Source organism: Mandrillus leucophaeus, unplaced genomic scaffold (genome assembly GCF_000951045.1).
Source record: "Mandrillus leucophaeus isolate KB7577 unplaced genomic scaffold, Mleu.le_1.0 Scaffold452, whole genome shotgun sequence".
Taxonomy (NCBI): Eukaryota; Metazoa; Chordata; class Mammalia; order Primates; family Cercopithecidae; genus Mandrillus; species Mandrillus leucophaeus.
The window spans coordinates 1764448-1784850 of record NW_012104832.1 but is presented as its reverse complement, the minus strand read 5'-3'; the positions used below and the strand labels follow the sequence as shown (position 1 = coordinate 1784850).

The 20403-nt window shown below is 34.8% G+C and overlaps 1 protein-coding gene across 6 annotated transcripts in view; it reads right to left on the bottom strand.

The window, feature by feature from the left end:
* Positions 1 to 1190: 1190 nt before the first annotated feature.
* Positions 1191 to 20403, bottom strand: part of MECOM (MDS1 and EVI1 complex locus) — a 640330-nt gene continuing 621117 nt past the window's right edge. For 5 of the 6 annotated variants that reach the window (XM_011994345.1, XM_011994346.1, XM_011994348.1 and 2 more), the window contains 7 exons: positions 19580 to 19746; positions 18064 to 18141; positions 12290 to 12459; positions 10607 to 10751; positions 7673 to 7909; positions 6686 to 6869; positions 1191 to 2748 (listed from right to left, as the gene is read on the bottom strand). In XM_011994345.1, coding sequence (XP_011849735.1) covers positions 2614 to 2748; positions 6686 to 6869; positions 7673 to 7909; positions 10607 to 10751; positions 12290 to 12459; positions 18064 to 18141; positions 19580 to 19746 — 1116 coding nt within the window. In that variant the 3' untranslated portion in view covers positions 1191 to 2613. Of the gene's footprint in view, positions 2749 to 4222; positions 4276 to 6685; positions 6870 to 7672; positions 7910 to 10606; positions 10752 to 12289; positions 12460 to 18063; positions 18142 to 19579; positions 19747 to 20403 lie in introns of all 6 variants that reach the window. The other variant, XM_011994351.1, reaches the window with a different exon arrangement.

Sequence of the window (20403 nt, the reverse complement as noted above, 5' to 3'; positions counted from 1 at the left end):
CCTGGTACATTCTTTAAAACAATGAAAAATGCCCTGCATATTCCAGATTTCTCTTTTCTCACATATGCCATTATTATGTCATAAATACTAAATTCTTATTTGCCTTAGTTAATGGATTTATAGCTTAAATATATTTTCTGAAGACTTCCTGTGCATACTTTCTGTAAAAAAAATCAATAAACATACCCTATATATTTAATTCTTATTCTACCCACATTTAGAAAGGATACAAGGAGATTGTCTATGTATCTGATATTGTGGCTAAGAATGAATAAACAAATAAATGAAAAAATTGGTCTGGATCTATTTCTACATGCCATACTAATTTATTCAGGCCTTGTTAAATCTCTACAATCAGCCAAAATTGGAATAAGTCTACTCTAAAACAATTTGGCATTATGCTTAAAGAGCAAAAAAATAAATAATTGCTCCCCCAGCAGAGAATTTATCTTATGAAAGTACTACCACTCACATTCCAACTCTGTATATACATATATGAACACACAGAAACAGTTATATGCTTGAAAATTAAAATATAATTGCTGACTAGCAAATAGCAGAAAAATCTTCAACAAAATTAAAGTGGTGGAGGAAATTATAGTAGATCAAATGATGGAATATTGGGAAACTGCTACATTATTATTTTGAAGAATTTGTAGCACTATGCAGTATAATTTTTTTTTTTTTGACACAAGCAAAGAAAGAAAAAGCAAATCATGTTTATACTCTGTTATAACAATGAAAAAAGGATATTTTGCATGTGGACAAAAACTTAAAAGAAGCATAGAAAAGTCAAAGATTCCCCCTTGCCCCCTTTGTGAATCAGTTAACACTACTTGCATAATGAAAAACAAAAATAAGAAACTGAGTTCCTTTTGGCATACAATGTGTAGAAAACCTGTAAGTCGCTCTTTGTCCTAATTTAAGTGGATGCTGTGAACATGAAGTGATACCAGGACTGGGTTGTGGTGCACTTGAGCCCTGACTGCACCACATGGGGAAAGTTCAGAGCAATGAGGGAGACTCACTGTTGCCCAAGAACTATCACTTATGCTATCTCAAAACAAAACAAACATGCTCTACATTCCGCATATCTGTAGGGCATCAAGATCCCAGCCATCATATCTTTAAATCATTGGATCCCAAAGGGAAAGTAAAATTGCATGAAGGAAAAATACCACACAGAGGGGAAAAATACTCCTTTTTGTAAGTCTTTATTTTTTAGTTGCTCCTCCCATAGTAATGCACTGAAAGGCATAACAGTTTATATTGTACAAAGCATTTGAAGAAAGTACCTCAACTTGCCGATTATTTCAAAATGAGATTACAAACAAAAAGAAAACAAATCTGGTTCCTCAATAAAGGGCAAAATAACTGAATACAGTCTGTTATTTACTTCTCTCTTTTAACATAAGGTTGGGAACACTTCATTTTACAAATAGGATTAACATGAACATAACATCGCACAAGCTTGCAGACAACCAGCATAAAATATGGAGTACAGTTTTTAATCAGAAGAATCATGCTTCCATGAAAGAAATTATAATCGTTTATACAATTGAATCAATTTCAGTATTACAAAAACTAAGTTGCATCTATTCGTATTTAGTTCATTAAGAAGGAAAACAAAACAAACAAACAAAAAAGGAATGTTAAGAAAAGCCAAACACCATTTGGCACTCTCATACACAGGTCGGGTCACCTTGGTCCTTGAAATTCAGAAAGGGGTGTGCCTCAGACGTCATAAAGTAGTGGCTGACTGGAACAGTGCTATTTTAATCAACAAACAATAGTTTGCCAACAAATAAATACATGATACACGCAACACACACACAAAAATAAACATTAAAAAACAGTGACATGATTGTCTAAAATTAAGATGTTATTACAAGGATTTGGCAAACAATTTATTAGTGGTACAGCGATACTGGTGATGAATAGGTTACTTCACTGACTTAACCTCTTTGAGTGTGAACATCCATAGTTTACAATATACACATACCCTTTTTCCCTAGTTTTAACCAATGTACTTAAGAAGGCAAAAGGGGGAACAAGTACTCCCTGTTATCAGTTTCTATAATAATTGACTGTGCATTTCATCCAACTACTTCTGTCTTCAAAGGGTTAAATTACATAAAACTTTAACGAAGAAAAAAAATTAAATCTGTAATTAAAAGCAACTGTTCCCAATCATGTCAGGTGATCTTGTACAAAAGAGAATTCAGTTTCTATGGAGTGTTCATTCGTATCAATGCTGCCATCTCAACTGCCCTTCTCACCCACCCATACCCTAAGGTAGGGTAAACTGGAAGATGCCTTCAGCCCAGCAAGTTTTTTGTTTTCATTGAATCACTTTAAGTCGCATTGATTGATCTTCCAGAAGTCAGCAGCTGCCTTTGCTGTGCAAAACAAAATATCGAGAATAAATAGTTTCTTTTTTCTTTCTTTTTCTTTCTTTTCTTTTTTAAATCATTCAGTTTAAGGTCACTAGACTTTAGATGAGTGACCCTGCAGGTTTATAAGGCATTCTGCTCAGCAGTCTTGTAAATAGTCCTATATGAAACAGCCATGCTACTGTTGGACTTGGTCCCACTCTGGTCAACCTTGATAACGTCATACGTGGCTTATGGACTGGATAGCACTGGATTCCGCCGCAGCCCTGGCCATACTGTGCCACACGTTGGAAGAACTGTGGGATGTAGAATGGAGGGACTCCTTGTCAGACAATGACAACATCATAGCATATGCCTGGGGTAAAAAGGAGAGAGACTTAGTAAATGGCATTTGAAAAACATCACTTTTAGTTCAAAGAATATTGTTGGTAAAATGGAAAGACATGGGACCCTGAGTAGGGGCATCCTTCCTGGGTGTGTTTGGCAAAGGAAGCATATTTTTTCGTAGAAATCACATGGGATTACTGCTGGCCTTTAGTGCCTAGGAGACCCCAAAAGTGACACACTCTACAGAACCAAAAAGGACTATCCTACCTAAAATACAAATAGTGCCTCCTTTGAGAAAGATGAGTTGGTCTCCTGCTCAACTGCAAATACAGTCATCCATCCACTACATATGTTCAATTCACCAAAAATATGATTGTGTGCTTATGACTGAAACCAAAAATATTAATAGGTCTCTATCCATAGACCTACCTTGACAGAGCTGTGGCCTAGTAGAGGATACAGCCTGACTCCTACACTTTATAACCGAAAGCACTGAAGGTGCTTGAGTGACTTGCCCAAAGTCACTCAATTAGATACATACTGGGAGAAGCATAACTAAAATGTATTTCTGCCCAACTTTTAATCCAGTGTCTTTTCTCCAGTTTCCCTCCATGCTTGACATACTCAGTACTGACACCCACAAGTTGAGGTGGATCAAATCAGCTCTACCAAAAAAAATACAACCAAACACATGACCCAACAATGTTCTAATCAACTTGTTTTCCAATGTCTGCTGAGCAGAAGCTGCATGGAGGTGCTCTGTGAGGAAGTGCTCTTTCTTCCCTATTATCATGTCAAATTTTAAATAACTGTTCAGAGAATCCCCCATTTGCTGCCAAGCAAAATATTCAAATGGAATGTTTGGTCTTGACTTGTGAGTGAACTTTTCACTGTTGATTCGCTATTGTTGGTCTCATCCACTGTTAAACTTGCTTGTCAAAATGCTGCTGAAGTGGAATCATTAAAGTCCTGCCAAAGACATTCCACTGTCTGTAAACAAAGACAAAATGCCTCTGTTGTTAGGCAGAATTTCATCTTTGGGAGTCATGCTGAGACATGTGGCCACTCTGTGGTTTCTTCCGTAATCACTGCATTCAGTTAGAAAATCTGCCCTTGCAGGCTGATTTTGATTTGCTGGGTCATCGCTCTAAATGTACACATTTGACTTTTATGTATGCAGTTTACCTTCTGGACCTCTACGATATCTCATGATCCATTTAACAAATATTTCTTAAGCATCTACTCTATGCCAGGCTCTGTGTTAGATACTAAGGAATTAAGAATAAATAATATAGAGTACTTATCTTTGGCAGAGTTAAAGTATGGGTTAAGTGAGCATTGAACCTAAATTATCTATTCTGATTATGTACCTACTTTTAGAGAAAAAGATAAAGAATATTCTGAAAGAGTTAAATTCTGATATTTGGGAAGATAAAAGGGAGTATAGAGAAAATTTTGGAATTTTAAGTTTTAATCCTGGCTTTAAACCTGCCTCTACTCACCTAGCTGTGTGACCTGGAGCAAGTTGCTTAATCTTTTAAGCTTTACTTTCCTCCTATAAAACAGATGATAGTAATAACAGTACTGACCTCCAAGAGTTGTGGAGGAATCACACGCACTAACTTACATAAAGTGTTTAGCTCAGTGTGCCTGACTGAGCTAATACATAAATAGTACCTATTCATGAAATTAATTTTTACATGATAGAGTTTCTTGAGGAAGAGCACATGCAAAATGCAGCTACTATTGTACTGGTCAACTATTTTCAATTCAATCACTATAAAAATTACAGAATAAATATATGAATGCTTTGAGTAAAGCATCTGAGCCTTTAGATTCTAGAAAATGGCAAAACAGCATATCTGCCTTTTGGTAATCAAAGGAAATAAACATTTTCATATACAAGGATCAGTGCCCAGCCTATAGCTGGTAGTTAATAAATGAATGAATGAATGGTATTATGAAATAAAGTGAATTTGCAAAAAGGCCTGACCATTTTCAAACTTACCTGTATAACGTGATCAAGTAACAAGAAAAATATGACTTAGGATTGCAAAATGCTAGTATTTCTTATAATGGTAACAGCCCAGCTGGGCAGGGACTTTATGTCAAAATGCTGGTACTAAAATGTATTATAATTATATCCCTTATCTCTAGGTTTTCAGGCCCTTTTGCCTTCTATCACTTCTGGCCGTTTCTGGAGTTTTTAGGTATTATATCTTATAATAAATGAGAAGCATTTTTGGTGAACTAATTAAAAGAAATTTAAAAAGAAAAAACCATGTCCAGGTGCAATGGGTCACACCTATACAAATCCCAGTAATTTGGGAGGCTGAGGTGGGAGGACTGCTTGAGCTCAGGAATTTGAGACCAGCCTGGGCAACACAGTGAAACCCCATCTCTACACAAAATTGAAAAATTAGCCTGGCATGGTGGTGAGTGTCTATAGTCCCGGTTATCCAGATGCCTGAGGTGGGAGGATCACTTGAGCCCAGCAAGTCGAGGCTATGGTGAGCCGTGATTGCACCACTGCACTCCAGTCTTAGCAGCTGAGTGAGACCCTGTCTCAAAAACAAACAAAGAAACAAGTAACAAAAAAACAAAAACCTGAATACTCCGGCTATCTCTAATCAACAAGGATAGAAGAATGGGAAATCAAGGGTTAAAAAAAACTAGCCACTGCTTATGGATGTCTCTACGTAAAAATGAAATGTCTACTCTAGCTAGTTTACCTTTAATGTTAAAAACTGAAAACTTAATTTTTATCCCCATTGAATAAAAATCCACTTACCCCTTTTACAATGAGGAAATGGTACCTATAGTCTTTTAAGTGATGTTCTCAAGTTCATGCAGGTAGGCTCCAGGAGCCTCTGTAGATGCTGGCTGCTTTGACTTCAATTGAGAAAGAACATTTATTTTGCCTATTACCATACATAATATCTCAGAACTTTTTACTAAATTGAGTATTATTTAATGATTTGTATTATCCCATTGACACAATGTTTTTCCCACCTTCCTTAGGATATTACTACATTTGCTGTTAAGACCAACCCAGACATCTTACCCAAACAGAAAATCATTTCCAAATGAACAAACTAATATGGTCACATTCAGGCCACCTACAAAATGAACTAATGGATCAGGCAATTAGACCACAGTGCCCAATAAATATGGCAATAGGAAGTTTCTTTAAGTTTAATTGACCTAAATGAACAACCTGGTTGAGTGTGGATGTCCAACAAAAAGTACTGACTTCCTTTATTTTGTAACAAAAACACTGAGGCTCTTTTAATTGCTATTTATGGACCCTTTAATGGATTTATTTTTAGTTATCATAGTGCTGATACAATGCTGTACAGCCTAACAAATCTGAGTACCATTCATTCACTCATTCATCCGTTGAATTTAAAATTGACCGGTTTTATTTCCAAATCTGCCAATAAGTTGGTGTAGACCTTTGGCAACTCACTTCATTTCTGATCCTCATTTTACTATTAAATTACAACATGAGATGACTTACTAATTAACTACACCTAACAATTTACTAGACAGAAGGGGACAAAAAATAGAATTCACTTTTCAGAAAAATCTTAATATATAATTACGTTGACAAAAGTATAGACATGGAAAATGACTCTGAGGTAACACATAAACATTTGCAAACAAACATGATGAACTAACTGTACAGAAGTAAGAGAATTACAAAGTCAAGGAAAGATGAGTGTAGGATAGGGTTTGTCATAAAATTTCTATGCAGAACGCAGCTAAATTAATTGCTTTCTTGCTTAACTATTTTGGATTTGGTCATAAACACAGTAAAGATATGAACATTTTTAGAAAAGCATCTGACCCTGTTTGGATTCTAAAATATTTCAGAGATAGAATATTTGCTTATTGGTAATCAAAGGAAATGTACGTTTCATGCATAATGTAACCATGATGCTGTACTATGGGAAAATCTGTACCTGCGATTTGGACTTTCTGTGTAACGGCTGCTTCAGTTCCTCTGGCACATGGGAAGTACTAAAAGAAGACAGCTCAGCTTCAGAATATTGATTATCTTCCATTTTCCTCATTTTGAGGCTATCTGTGAAGTGCCTTATATGATCTAGAGCAGAAAGTCCACTTTTATATTCTTCCTCTTTATACCTAAAATGAACCAATGAAAAACACAGAAATTTTTTTTTCAGTTTGTTATCTAATCAAATCACTTTCATTTGAATCTATCTGTACAACTGACAAACTTCATATGACGTATCTGCAGGGTTAAGTAGCGTGCATCAATTATTGGGTTTTTATAAATATTTGCAAACATCATGCCTTAAAAATATATTTCTGTTAAGATTTTTAGTAACTAAAACCAAGCATATATTTGAGATAAAGAGTTAAAGTCAGTGACACATTTGTCAGTAATGTGCAGAGACAGAATTCATATATTCATAATTTCCATTTAAAGTAAAGCTAGTTATGACAATATTTAGTCAATATCTATCATGAAAATATAATAGTACCATCAATTTAACTGTTTGGTTATTTCTTTTCATTTAAAAAGTTATCATCTATATAGATCACATATATGTCTGATGAAGTGAAATTTATCTCAATTATACTTAACTGATGATCATACCAGATTATTGCATAAATTAAATATGTCAAAATCTCTTTTTTTCTTTGAGTTTTATAGGTAGAATCTAACAATAAATGATTGTGTACTTATGTAGTTTTCATTTTATTTTTCCCACCTCAGGTTAATCAGAGTTGCACAAAACCTGATGTATTTATACGCTTGTGGATTATGTTGATGGCCACCTTATTTTCATCTATTTAAATCCAATCCACTGAGTATCCCTTACTAATTCAAATTTAATTTTTGTTATTTATAACTCACAAATTGCTTATCACATATGTGGATCTACTATAACTTAGTTTCTAAAGTCACCCAAGGTACTCACCTCACTGGGGATGTCTTGCAACTCATCTCTAGAGCACTGGTTTCTTCATAGTCATCCTCAGGGTTTCCTTCATGTAAATTACTTGTCACTGGTTCCTTTCCTGTTTTTCCAGTAATATCATTGTCTTCATCCTCCTCATCTAACAGCACCTCATCTTCAACTTCTTCATCATCCAGTAAGTCTGAATTTTGACTGGTCACCAAAGCCTTTTCATCTTTAAAATGACTGCCATTCATTCTTTCAAAAGCATTAAAAAAAAAGTCCAATTGTTGGTTTCACTTTTAAAATCGTAATTTGTTTCTTTATTATGTCTTCCCAACAACAGTTTAGATTTCCAACACTTACACAGGAAATTTTTTATTGTTTATGCTCTATGTCAACCATGAAAAAATAATGTGACCTCACAAATGGGAAGATAAAGAAAAAAATAATTGTATGATTGTTCAGATTATAAATGAAGCCTCTGGCAGAACTCAAGAAACAATCTTGGTCTCCTATTTCTTATCAGACTTTGCTTGATAATTGACATTTCTATATATATCATATAAAAAGGCACACAAATACATTCTCAGCACAATTTACCTAATTACCATATAAGTACCCGCCATTTAAAATAATAGATTCCTGGAAAACTCACATCACTCATGGGCAGTAGCTTCAATACATATGCCTAAAGTGAATCTAAAAGTCCAAAGACAATCTTAAAGTAGCTGCCTAGAAACAACTAGATGATATTTGTATTATATTCCACTTAGCCACTCTATCCAAATTTGGAAGTAATTGAGAGCTCACTTATTTGTACTATTTTCAAATTATTTTTTACAGTCTGAATGTGAAATAGTTCCTTGTTTCTCAGGGAAACACCAGGGTAGAAAAAGCTCAGGTATCAACAATGCACCCCCATCACTTTCCCACATAACAAAAATGAGTATAATTTAATATTCAGATTTCTCAGCATTAAAAAATAAATAAAACAATCTTGGATGTGACAAAAACAGATAGTAAGAATCCATTTGACCAGAAAAAGTCATATCATTATTAAGCTTTTAATATAAATAATCTCTTAACCTCTTTTATCAAAGAATGGTGAAAATTTATACACAGACATAAATTAGTTTCCAAATACACTGCCAACTTGCTTGCGTGAGTGGATTAAAATTTTTATTTAAAAAAAAAATGAAAGAAAAAAATAAAAGAACAAAAGAGGACATGGGTGAAAATCAAAAGTAACAAAAGCCAACATAATTAAGAAAATCTATTTGTTAATTAAGTTTTCAAATGTGGCAATTTGCAGGGAATGAATTATTCATCAAAAGTAGCCTGACAGGAGTTCAGGGGAAAAACTTAGATGACTCAACCTTCTTACTTCTGTGCTGTTTAGACATGTTGAAGCCAGATGTTGCAGCTATACAGGTTCACAAATCGCCAATTAAAGGCTAGAAAATTTGAATAGGCATCTCAGAACCCAAATGGTGTGTTTTGTTCAACGGTTCTTACTTGCATCAAGTAAATATCATTATCAAAGTGTAAGACTGTTACTGTTTCTTGCTTGTTCTTGCTACTTTGTCCTTCTGATCATCTACTTCCCCTCTCCCTTTTACAGACAGACAGACAGAAAAACACACACAAATGGGCGAGTAAAGGGAAAGATACATCCAACTGCACACTGGTGTGGTTATCAGATTTCTGAGAGACTGGAAGGGTCTTTTTTCTTGTTTTTCTTAGACACACTTTTACACAAGTTGAAGAACAGAAGTGGTCTTTTTTTGGTTATTTTAGTAAAAAATGTTTATTTGATGCTTGCCTTGAAGAAATTACATAAAATAATTAAGTTTGACTTTTAATAACATCAAAAATAGAGGACACTAACCCAAAAATACTTGCATGACGAAAAATAATGGAACTTTCAACTAATGTCATGTTTTTTTAAAATTTACAATGCAGCACCCTAATTTAATAGGTCACTATATAGTTATGTCCATAAAAGTCCACTTCTCAACAACAGATATTTAATATAGCTTATAGATAAGAAAAATTAAATCCAGTAGTTTTGGTGAAATTGTGTTTCATTAACTTCATATGCAATGTGAAGTGCTGGGTAACTGTTAAGTATTATCATTAACAGCATTAAAAGCTTTTTAAAATGAATTAAGCTATTCATGCTTAATGTTGATGATGACAAAAGGAGCCAGTGCATCAGGTCGGTAAAAACAAGGATGGTCATACCCACTGAAATAAACAGACCAGAATTAAATGAGTAGTCACTTAAGAGGACATAAAGTAGCAATAGAATCTTAAGAAGACTAAAAAAGTTTCTATGTAAAATATATTTGGGGGAAACTCCATGGGTATTTCATATATAAATGCATACATACATATGTACTATAATATGTATATTACATATATACAGAATATACATATACGTATATAGGTATAATACATATATATAGAGAATCATATATTACCTGTAATATATATATAATTTATAATGTATAATAGTAACCAGTATTGATCAGTGATTCAACTGAATCCCTGTGATGGCCTTTTCTTCTACTTCTGAAATTTTGATAACAGATTCTATTCAGCTATCAATTAGGTAAATCCTGGTAAAATTATGGGCTCTGGAACCAGACAGGTAAGGTTGAATCCCATTGACTACTTATGTGACCTCTGACACAACGGTTTAAGCTTCAATGTCTCCGTTCCTTCACTGCTAAAATTACAGTGGCTATCTCACAGGGTTATCATGAAATTAAATTAATTAATACATGTAAAATGCTTGGAAGCACATGTGGTATTTAATATGTACTAAATATATACCAGTCTTTGGTGACTGAAGTAATAGTTGTGACACAAAAGTGAGCATAGAAAGTATATTTTAAAACATATTCATTTCAGTCGTCACAGAGTTGAAAGAGTAAAAAACAGCTTTACCTCTCCTCCACATTCCTGGGAGACTGACTGCTGTGGTTGCTGTTCCCAATGAAATTTCGAATTTCTGTGAAGTAAGCATCTTCTTTGTCATCCAGAATCGCACCTGTACTTTCCAGTTCAGAATGAGGCGACGATGTTGCTGTACCTGCGTGGAGCAGAAAGCCTTTTATAACAAACATTATTGTTTATCTAGCTACTTATTTGGAAACTCACTCCTTATGAATTTGATCAGTGTTATTTCTTCAAACATGCCCTATGAATATTAATAACTTTAGGAGGTCTTCAGCTTCCTTGGCCATGAAACGCGAGGCTCACAATATCTGTATCACAGGATTGATGTAAGGCTTACATAAACTTAATCAACTATAAACACTTTGTATGTGGTTGAGCTTTACACCAACATTAGCTTCCTGTTGTTTATCTTGCCTACAAAGTATCTATAATAGTTCATCACAATAGTCTATATGACAAAAACAAGAGGTTAAAACATCCCCTCACCTAAAAGAGGTTATAATGTAACAACCCCTCACCTAAAAGAGGTCAACAAGTATTAACGTTGACGTGTTACACGTTTAACTATTTTTCCTAAAATAACTTTGATAAGAAAATTATAGTTGTCTGATCTAAGGGTACACACAGTTAGACAGTGTGGTCAGTTCTGCATATTGGATTATACTTCTGTACCTAAAATCTAATATTTTAAAACTATGATCATTAAATTGCTGACTTTGAGGGGGATGAACAGTATATACTTTTAGGTAGTAATCAGACAAGATCATAAACAATGTGCCTTTACAGTGGAAGAAAGATTAATAATTTTAAAATTCCATCAATAAAGATTGCTAGTCTGTATTAATCCAACTTTTTTCTGTTCTTAAATCTCTTTGCCTGAACTCTGTATCTCTCCTCCCCTACTCTCAAAGCATAACCTTTATTCTCTGGAGACAAATTGTGACTGCACAGGTTGGCTCTGCACACATATGCCAGCTGGCAAATGTTACCTAATGACTTATTATCTAACTATTAGAAGCCAAAGACTAGAAAACCTACAATCCCTTCTGCTAAATACGTGCTGGCAAGGTTCCAGTTAAGAAAAGTCTAGTTTTATGCCAGTTACTTTTATCTTAATTTTATATAAGAATTTGCGATGAAAACAAAGTACCACTATCATTTGCTATGGGTTGCTCTGATCATGTCAATAGTTTCATATTCCGAGTCATAGCAAAAACTACCAAGAGAGGTTCTCTGAGCTGCAGGCCTTTTACAAAAGCAGCTATGCTTTCTAGATTAATATTCAGAGGGTGACATTCTGGGGCTGCCACTCTAGAAACTCTGCCATGCCTAGGGGCCACATTCTGTGCCAATAGGTGAAAATTAAGGAAATCTTGTTTCATAAGCCTCCTGCGAGTTTAGGTCATTGTCCTCTTTGCTTAAAAGTACCCATTAACATGAATTCAGGAAGATAAAAACATAATACAAATAAGGCCACTGAATCATCAATTAATCAATGGTCACATTGCTCACATTATTCTAAAATCTCAATAGAAACCTGCTGGAAATTTTTACAATAAGACCTTATTTGGTGTCAAAGTGGAATAAAAGAAGAGAGATCACATTATCTTATTATTATTTAAAATATGAAAAAGAAGCCATATTTGACTTATAGCATAATTTATTACGTACCGGACATGTTTCCATTCTCATGTTTCTTTAGGTGTCTGTCTAAATTGGTTTGTTGACCAAAACACCTATCACATAAGTGACACTTAAATGGCTTCTCTTTATTGTGGATGTTGCGAACATGCCTTTGCAAGTTAGAAGATATGCTAAATGATCTGTCACAGTATTTGCATCTGAAAAATAAACAAAGAGAAAATATTTACAAGCACATTAAAAGTTATTTCTCAAGACTAGTTAGCCAGCTTTCAAAAATCATCTCCACTCGTAAAACAACATTTTAAAGGAAAGGCATGGGGAGAATACTATTCACACAGTTAAGATTTTAATTCCAATAGATTGTGGTCGCTTTAAAGACTTTCATGACTTTATCAAAAACCATAAAATATAAAATATTAGTGATTTGATTGCTCCCAAATTCATTAATCAGTACCAATATTTTAAGTAAACCTCATAAAATAAAGCACATTGAGGAACAGTAGCATTGTTTTATCTTCTGCTTAGGACAATACAATTAATTTTTTGGTAAACAAACATAAAACATTCATATAGTTTTCAAATACAATAATATATCACTTTTTAATTCAAAATTGCAGTCTGATTAACCAATTTCTCAGGAAATTCACTTTCTCAGATGCTAATCCTAAAGAAAATTCCATTATCTGTTTCAAAATAGTAATGAACATTCTAGACTTTTAAAACTAAGACAATGTAAATAACTCAGTGTGATACCCAAGAATCAGCTACCATAAAGCCTTTTCTCTATTAATCTTCAAACTGTTATAAAAAAATAATGCCACTAAATTCACTTTGTGAAATAAAAGCAAAGGTCTTCCATTTATCTCCCTTCCTATTACTCCTTATTTTTCATTTCTCTTTTTCTGAAAGAGTCTCTAGCAGTCTGAACTAGGTCAGTTTTTCGTGAAAGCACTTGTTATTGGTTGGTTAATTGTTTCTGTTGTCCATGTGATAAAAATACCATAAATTATTTTTAACGTTTTCCTTTAGTCATAAAATGAAAATATAAAAATGCAAGGCCCCCTTCCCCTAGTCCTCATCAGTGAAGAAGAAAAGGGTTTTTAGTAATTGAGGTTATTATCCTCTATCATTTTAAGGTAAAGTTTCCATTATTTGCCATGATTTGTTTCCGTGATTTTGGGGGACATATTACTTGAAAAAAAAAGTTAACTTTCTCCAAATGACTTTTTTGTTGTTGCTGTTTTTTAGATGAAGCCTCACTCCATCACCCAGACTGGTGTGCAGTGGCACAATCTCGGCTCGCTGCAACCTTCGCCTCCTGGGTTCAAGCGATTCCCCTGCCTCAGCCTCCTGAGTAGCTGGGATTACAGGCACATGTCACCATGCTCAGCTAACTTTTGTATTTTTGTAGAGACAGAGTTTCACCATGTTGGCCAGGCTGGTCTCCAACTCCTGACCTCAAGTGATCCACACACCTCAGCCTTCCAAAGTGCCAGGATTACAGTCGTGGGTCACTGCATCCAGCCTCTAAATGACTTTTAAATGAAAACTTCAATCTTAGAGGATAGAAAATTCTTAACTCATCCTTCCACGTGTGAAGGGCCCTTCTCCTCCCACTTTTGAATGCAGAGTCAGTGGTTCAAGATCTCTAAAGCAGAAATCAGCCCATTCCACTAGAGTTCTTGGGCTTCTGTGGCTGTCCTTATGTGATGCCAGAAGTCTAGTCAGTTCAGTAGGAAAAATAATCTGTTGAACTAGTTACTTTGGCATAGTATCAATAAACCAACACAAGTACTGATTTAATTTTTCCCCCTTAAAAAACTGTTCTGGCATCATAAGGTTCTTCAACTTTCCTCACTTACAATATTAATAAAAAATGTGTGAAACCCCACATTATGGTAGTTGTAATATTTTAACCCCTGTTTTTTTTTTTAAAAAAAAATGCATACAAAGTTATGACCTTCTCTGCAATAACTCTGTTTACCTCCAAGGTCCACTGCAATGAGAACCATGCTATATTTAGCACAATTTATTCTGTGCTTAGCAGAATAACCTAGAAAACCCTGTTAGAGTAAACATACTCCCACGAAACACTTTAAAAAATTTTTTTCACCCAAAACACTTTCTACACAAATCATGAGGAAGAGAGATTATGTTTCTGCCATGCTTCTAACTTTCTGCTTGCACACAAAGGGTCTTTTCCAAATCTAGTAAGCATCATCTTCTCAAATCTAAAGAAGCATGTTCTAACCAATGATCAGTTGTTACTTTCTATCTCTCCTCTGCTAAAGTCTTGGCCAGAAGAAGAATGCTCTAAATAAAAAATCAATTCCTTCTACACAACTCCAATAAGAGCTTAAGTTTCAGGAATTCTTAAAATGAACACATAACAAAGTCATGGGCAGTATACTATTAAGCCTTCCTAGTTATCGGATGTAGACATGGAGGTCAGACGAGCCTTTGATATCATGATGCAAAATAAAAACGCTGAAGTGAGAGCTCTGGGCCTGGGTTTTAATCCTGACTCTATTAGTATCAGACTTCGCAGAAGGCAATTAGCATATGTAAATCTGAATTTTTTCATTTGTAAAACAGAGGGGCTGATGCATCAAGGACACAGAGATGAATAAGATATGGATTATCCAGGACATGGTGGCACCTGCCTATAATCCCTCCTCCTGCTAATAATCAGGAGGTGGACGTGGGAGAATTGCTTGAAGCCAGGAGATCAGAACCAGCCTGAGCTACAGAGTGAGACCTACTGTCTATTAAAAAAAAAAAGGTGGGGGTGGGGGGGATTCCACTGTCAAGGAGTTTGTGGTCTACTGGTATTTATCTATCTGAAGAGATAATTTCCTATATAGGCGACCATGTTTAACTTTTACTACATAAAGTATTAAAACCTAATAGAACTTTCCAGAAGGCACAGGTCAGCCACAGGAAGCAGACATAATCTGTATATAATTTACATATCATTTTAATTTTTTTAGTTAATTTTTTTCTTTTTGAAGTAATTTTAGACTTACAGAAGAGTTGCAAAGATAGTACAAAGGGTTCCCATATACCCTTTACCTCAGTTCCTCCAATGTTAACATGTTACCTAACATTCATTAAAACTAGGAAATTAACGTTGATGCAATACTATTAACTAAAATACAGGCTTTATTTTAATATCACCAATTTTCTCCAATGCTCTTTTTCTGTTCCAGGATCTGATCTAGGAACCCACATTGCATTTAGCTGTCATGTCTCCTTAGTTTTCTACAGTCTCTGACAGTTCCTCAGTCTTTCCTTGCCTTTAATAACCCTGACACTTCTGAATAATACCGATAGGGAATTTGGTAGAATTTTCCTCAATTTGGGTTGGTCTGATATTTTCTCATTATTAGAGTGAGGTTATAAATTTTGGGGGAAAATAGCACAGAGACAATATGCCCTCTCAATGTGTCCTATCAAGGGTACATGATGCTGACATGTCTAACTTCTGGCATTGTTAACCCTGATCATTTGGATAAGGTAGTATCTGCCACGTTTCTCCACTATAAGGTTACTACTTTTTCTCTTTCTAATTAACAAATATTTCGCAGAAGATATTTTGGGGCTATGCAAATATCCTGTTTCTCCTTGAACTTTCACTCACTAATTTTTTATTTTTTAAATGAACTTTTCTTTTTTTGAAGATGATGTCTTGCTGTGTTGCCCAGGCTGGTCTTTACCTCCTAGGTTTGGGTGGTCCTCCTGCCCCAGCCTCTCTGAGTGCTGGGATTGTAGGCATGAAGCACCACATTTGGCCTAAATAAACTTTTCATTTTAGAAGAGTTCTAGATTTATTAAAGGGTTGCAAAGATAGTACATAGCACCCATTTTCCCCATTGTTAATATATTTCACATACATTTGTCACAACTATTAAACCAACATTGATACATTAACTAAACTATAAACTCTAGTTCACTACATACACTCATTTTAACATTCAATTGATCTTGCCTGTAGCAATTATTATTATGATGTCCTAATTGTGATTTTGTTTTCCTCATTTTTTCTACACTGTTCATTGGAATTCTTCCACAAGGAAAAAATAAATAAATAAAAAAATAAAACCAGAGGGGCTGGACAAATAATTGTGTAAGATCTCCAGCTATACCAAAATTCTGGTTTGTGGTTTAAAAAATATATATGTACGATAGTAGCGCCATTATTGGGTGGAATAAAACCATTGAATTTATGTACAAAGAAAGAGTAAAATGAACCTGACAACATAGTTTCCAGTACTCTTGCCATAACAAAACATGAGTGTGGAAACCTTTCCTTCCACTTAAGCAGAATTTCTGGTAATAGAATTTTCTGAAAAGGGGAAATCATCTAAAACTTCCCAGTATTACATCTCTCTGAGACCTGTTATATCAAGTGCATTCTATCATGTATAAATTGGAAATATATCACTTATAATTAGTGATTTATAAAACAGGAAAGCAAGGAAATTGAGAAAACACTGATGTTTTAAGTTTAGCTCTCTCCAGCTTTCTCTTAAGATTTCAATTATCCTCAAATGACCCATTTTCTTATTTTACCATTAAAAAAATATTTGAAATGTGATAAATATCTTACTTTTTTGTTTTAATAGAAAAACTTAGCACTCAGGAAAAAATAATTTTGCATACAAGCAATGTATAAGAATTTCAAAGGAGAATGACATTATGATATTACTTAAGTTATATAATATTCATTCCTTGAAGAAATATTTACGAGTACCTAATATTGTGTGCAAGGCATTGAACATTAAACAATGTAGTTTATATTTTAAAATTGGAAAAAGTCTGTTTTCAATCTTTCATAAACAATATTAAAATTAGATGTGTTCAATGTGTCATATGACTAATCTTGGCATGTAATAGAATAAACTAAGAGGTAATTTCGGAAATTATTGATAAAATTACCCCTTTTTCTATAATATACTCTGTTTTATCTGTCCTACCTCTAGTTTCACATTTTCTTCTCCCTAGACTTCCCTAGGTTTAAGATCTGTTCCCTTATTCTTTTTTTCTTTTTCTTTTTGACAGAGTCTCACTCTGTCACCCAGGTTGGAGTGCAGTGGTGCAATCTTGGCCTACTGCAACCTCCACCTCCCAGGTGCAGTGGATTCTCCTGCCTCAGTCTCCCAAGTAGCTGGGACTACAGGTGTGAGCCACCACACCCAACTAATTTTTGTATTTTTAGTAGAGACAGGGTTTCACCATGTTGGCCAGGCTGATCTCAAACTCCTGACCTCAAGGATCCACCTGTCTCTGCCTCCCAAAGTATTGGGATTACAGGCATGAGCCACTGTGCCCAGCCTAAAATCTATTCTTTAAACCTCCTATTGGATCCCATGGAAAATGACTTAGCTGTGCTGGGGGAAAAAAGTACATATGGGTTGTTAACTCCTAGCAGAGATCTGAGGCTTGGAAAAGGAAGGCTGCAATGTTATGATTTTTGTCAATTAAGATCATCCTAATTATTGAGAAAAGAGAACACAATGATAATAAAAAATAATATTTAAAATGGCTAGCATTTCTTAAGTACTTATTCTGTCCTAGACACTGTGCTAGAACTTTTAAACTGAGAGGTAGGAAGCCTTGATTAAAGAAACCAGAACTCTTCTAATTTCGATCCCAGCCATTAGTCAATTCTTTCCTGACTCAAAATTGAATAGACATATATTCACACATGCATAAAAAAGCCTCCTATGAAGTCATGTCCATGAACTCACTTTAATTACTACAATATTTGTCAAGATATTTAGCAAATATCATTGTCAAACCTGTAAGGTTGCTCTCCTGTGTGGGTTCTCAAGTGCCGTGTTAGGTTTGCAGACCTTGGAAAAATCTTGCCACAGTATCTGTCATGAAAAGATGTTTATAAAAGAAAGTCAGCACAGTCGACTATATTTCACTGAAGCCACACAGCAGCCAGATGCTTATTCCTGGTTCAATTAATCTTGCATGGAACTCACATTTCTTTGGTATTTAAAATTTGTAACAAAGCCATTTCACAGATATTAATATAAATAAGTCTACAAGGCTGGGCGCGGTGGCTCAAGCCTGTAATCCCAGCACTTTGGGAGGCCGAGACGGGCGGATCACGAGGTCAGGAAATCGAGACCATCCTGGCTAACACGGTGAAACCCCGTCTCTACTAAAAAATACAAAAAACTAGCCGGGTGAGGTGGCGGGCGCTGAGTAGTCCCAGCTACTCGGGAGGCTGAGGCAGGAGAATGGCGTGAACCTGGGAGGCGGAGCTTGCAGTGAGCTGAGATCCGGCCACTGCACTCCAGCCCAAGCGACAGAGTGAGACTCCGTCTCAAAAAATAAAAATAAAAAATAAAAAATAAAAATAAAATAAATAAATAAATAAGTCTACAAAAAAGACTTAATTCTAAGGTCTGGTTGAATTTATTCGCATATAAGCAAGCAATTTATGAAAATAGACTTTAGTTTTGACTACTCCTATACATCTCTCTTATTAACTCGATATTTTTACATTCACAAAATTGAACCAGACAAGGGGATAAAAATATGGTTAGAGTTTCTGATTCTGGGTTGATGTAAACAGATTTCAAATGTTTCAACTCATTTTACACGTCAGTCACAGTGATAACTCCCTATACATAGAGTGGTATCAGATCAGACAAAATCCTGAGACTTCATCCATCAAGGTATGTACCCATAAAAGCTTTTTTTCTGGAAAGAAAGTGACATATTTTTCAAAGAGCAGATAAAGTTGCATGCCTGAGTCAGATACCTACCCATTTCTAAAGACGATTCAGAAATTATAAGCACAATTTATTTCGCAAAACAAAATCACACACAAAACCAGAAGCATAAAATAAGCTTTACTACTGATGAGTAACAAAAATTTACTAGCTAGTTTCATTCACTTGTGGACCTTATTTGTCTTTAATTAATGGCCTTATTCTTTAATGCCATGACAATTAATGAATATATGCTTGAGGACAGTAGTAGTATACTTTTAGATGAAAATAATTAATTGTGAAAGAAAATTCATAAATATCAAAGTGAGACAAGCAGATAGTATTTGGACTGTTTCCAACCTCATTTATCACAACCAAATGGCCTGTGTTAAAATTCACATTTAATAATTTTTTAAAAACACTATTTTTATATTTCACTAAATGAAGAACACTTTGAAGTGCTTGAGATCTATCATGGTGGCTATTAATCATCTAATCAAGAATAATTTCCAAAACAAACAGCAAGGCCTTTTGAAATCGGAGGGGAGATTTCTGGAAAGTCAGCCATGATTAACTGTGCAGTTACCTGCAGGTATAGCGCTCCTTTCCCTTCCGCAGAAGGTTCTCTGGCAGGGCACTGGGAGGCGCCCTGAAGTTGAACATAGAGGGTACTGACTGTAGGAGCTCACTCGCCTCAGGTTTCAGGGCACTGAAGCTCTCTAGCTTTTCTGCCATGTTTTCAATAGCTGACATCTGAAAGGTAAAAGCACAAGACCATGAAGCGTTTGGCATCTTGTCTTCTATGATAATCTCTGGCAAACCAAGGACATCATTAAAAGGGAAGCATGAAATCTGCGATGGGTTGTAGAAAGAGACTGTACTATCCCAACATTAAATAAACAACAACAGAATTGATTTATTTGGGAAATACCATAAGTAGAACTAAGCTTATAAAATACTGAGTGAACTTTTTCCATAAGACCTTGGTTAGGCCATTTTATCATAATCTGATATATAATTGAACATTGAAATATATAAGAGAGCTAATAAAGCCAAGTTAAGTTTTTTATTTAAGTGACAGCATTAGTATCATGGGATGGATATTAACATAATGGAAATTATAGGGAGAGTTGCTATATGCCTTGCCTAGGCAATGAAAACCATAAGAACCATGCAGTCCCAAGAAAAGAACTGAAAGCATGGAAGAACATGAAGTGTTACAAAATTACAGCTTAAGCCAAATATGTGTAACTCAGAAAGAAAAAAATTAAATGTATAGGAGGGTATTGCCTAAGACTACATTAAATTATCATCTGGATATGCCATATTTTTAAGTGGGATCATATACAAATAATTTTGATTAAATATTAATTTCATCAAAGACAAAGACTGAGTTGAAATGACAGTTCG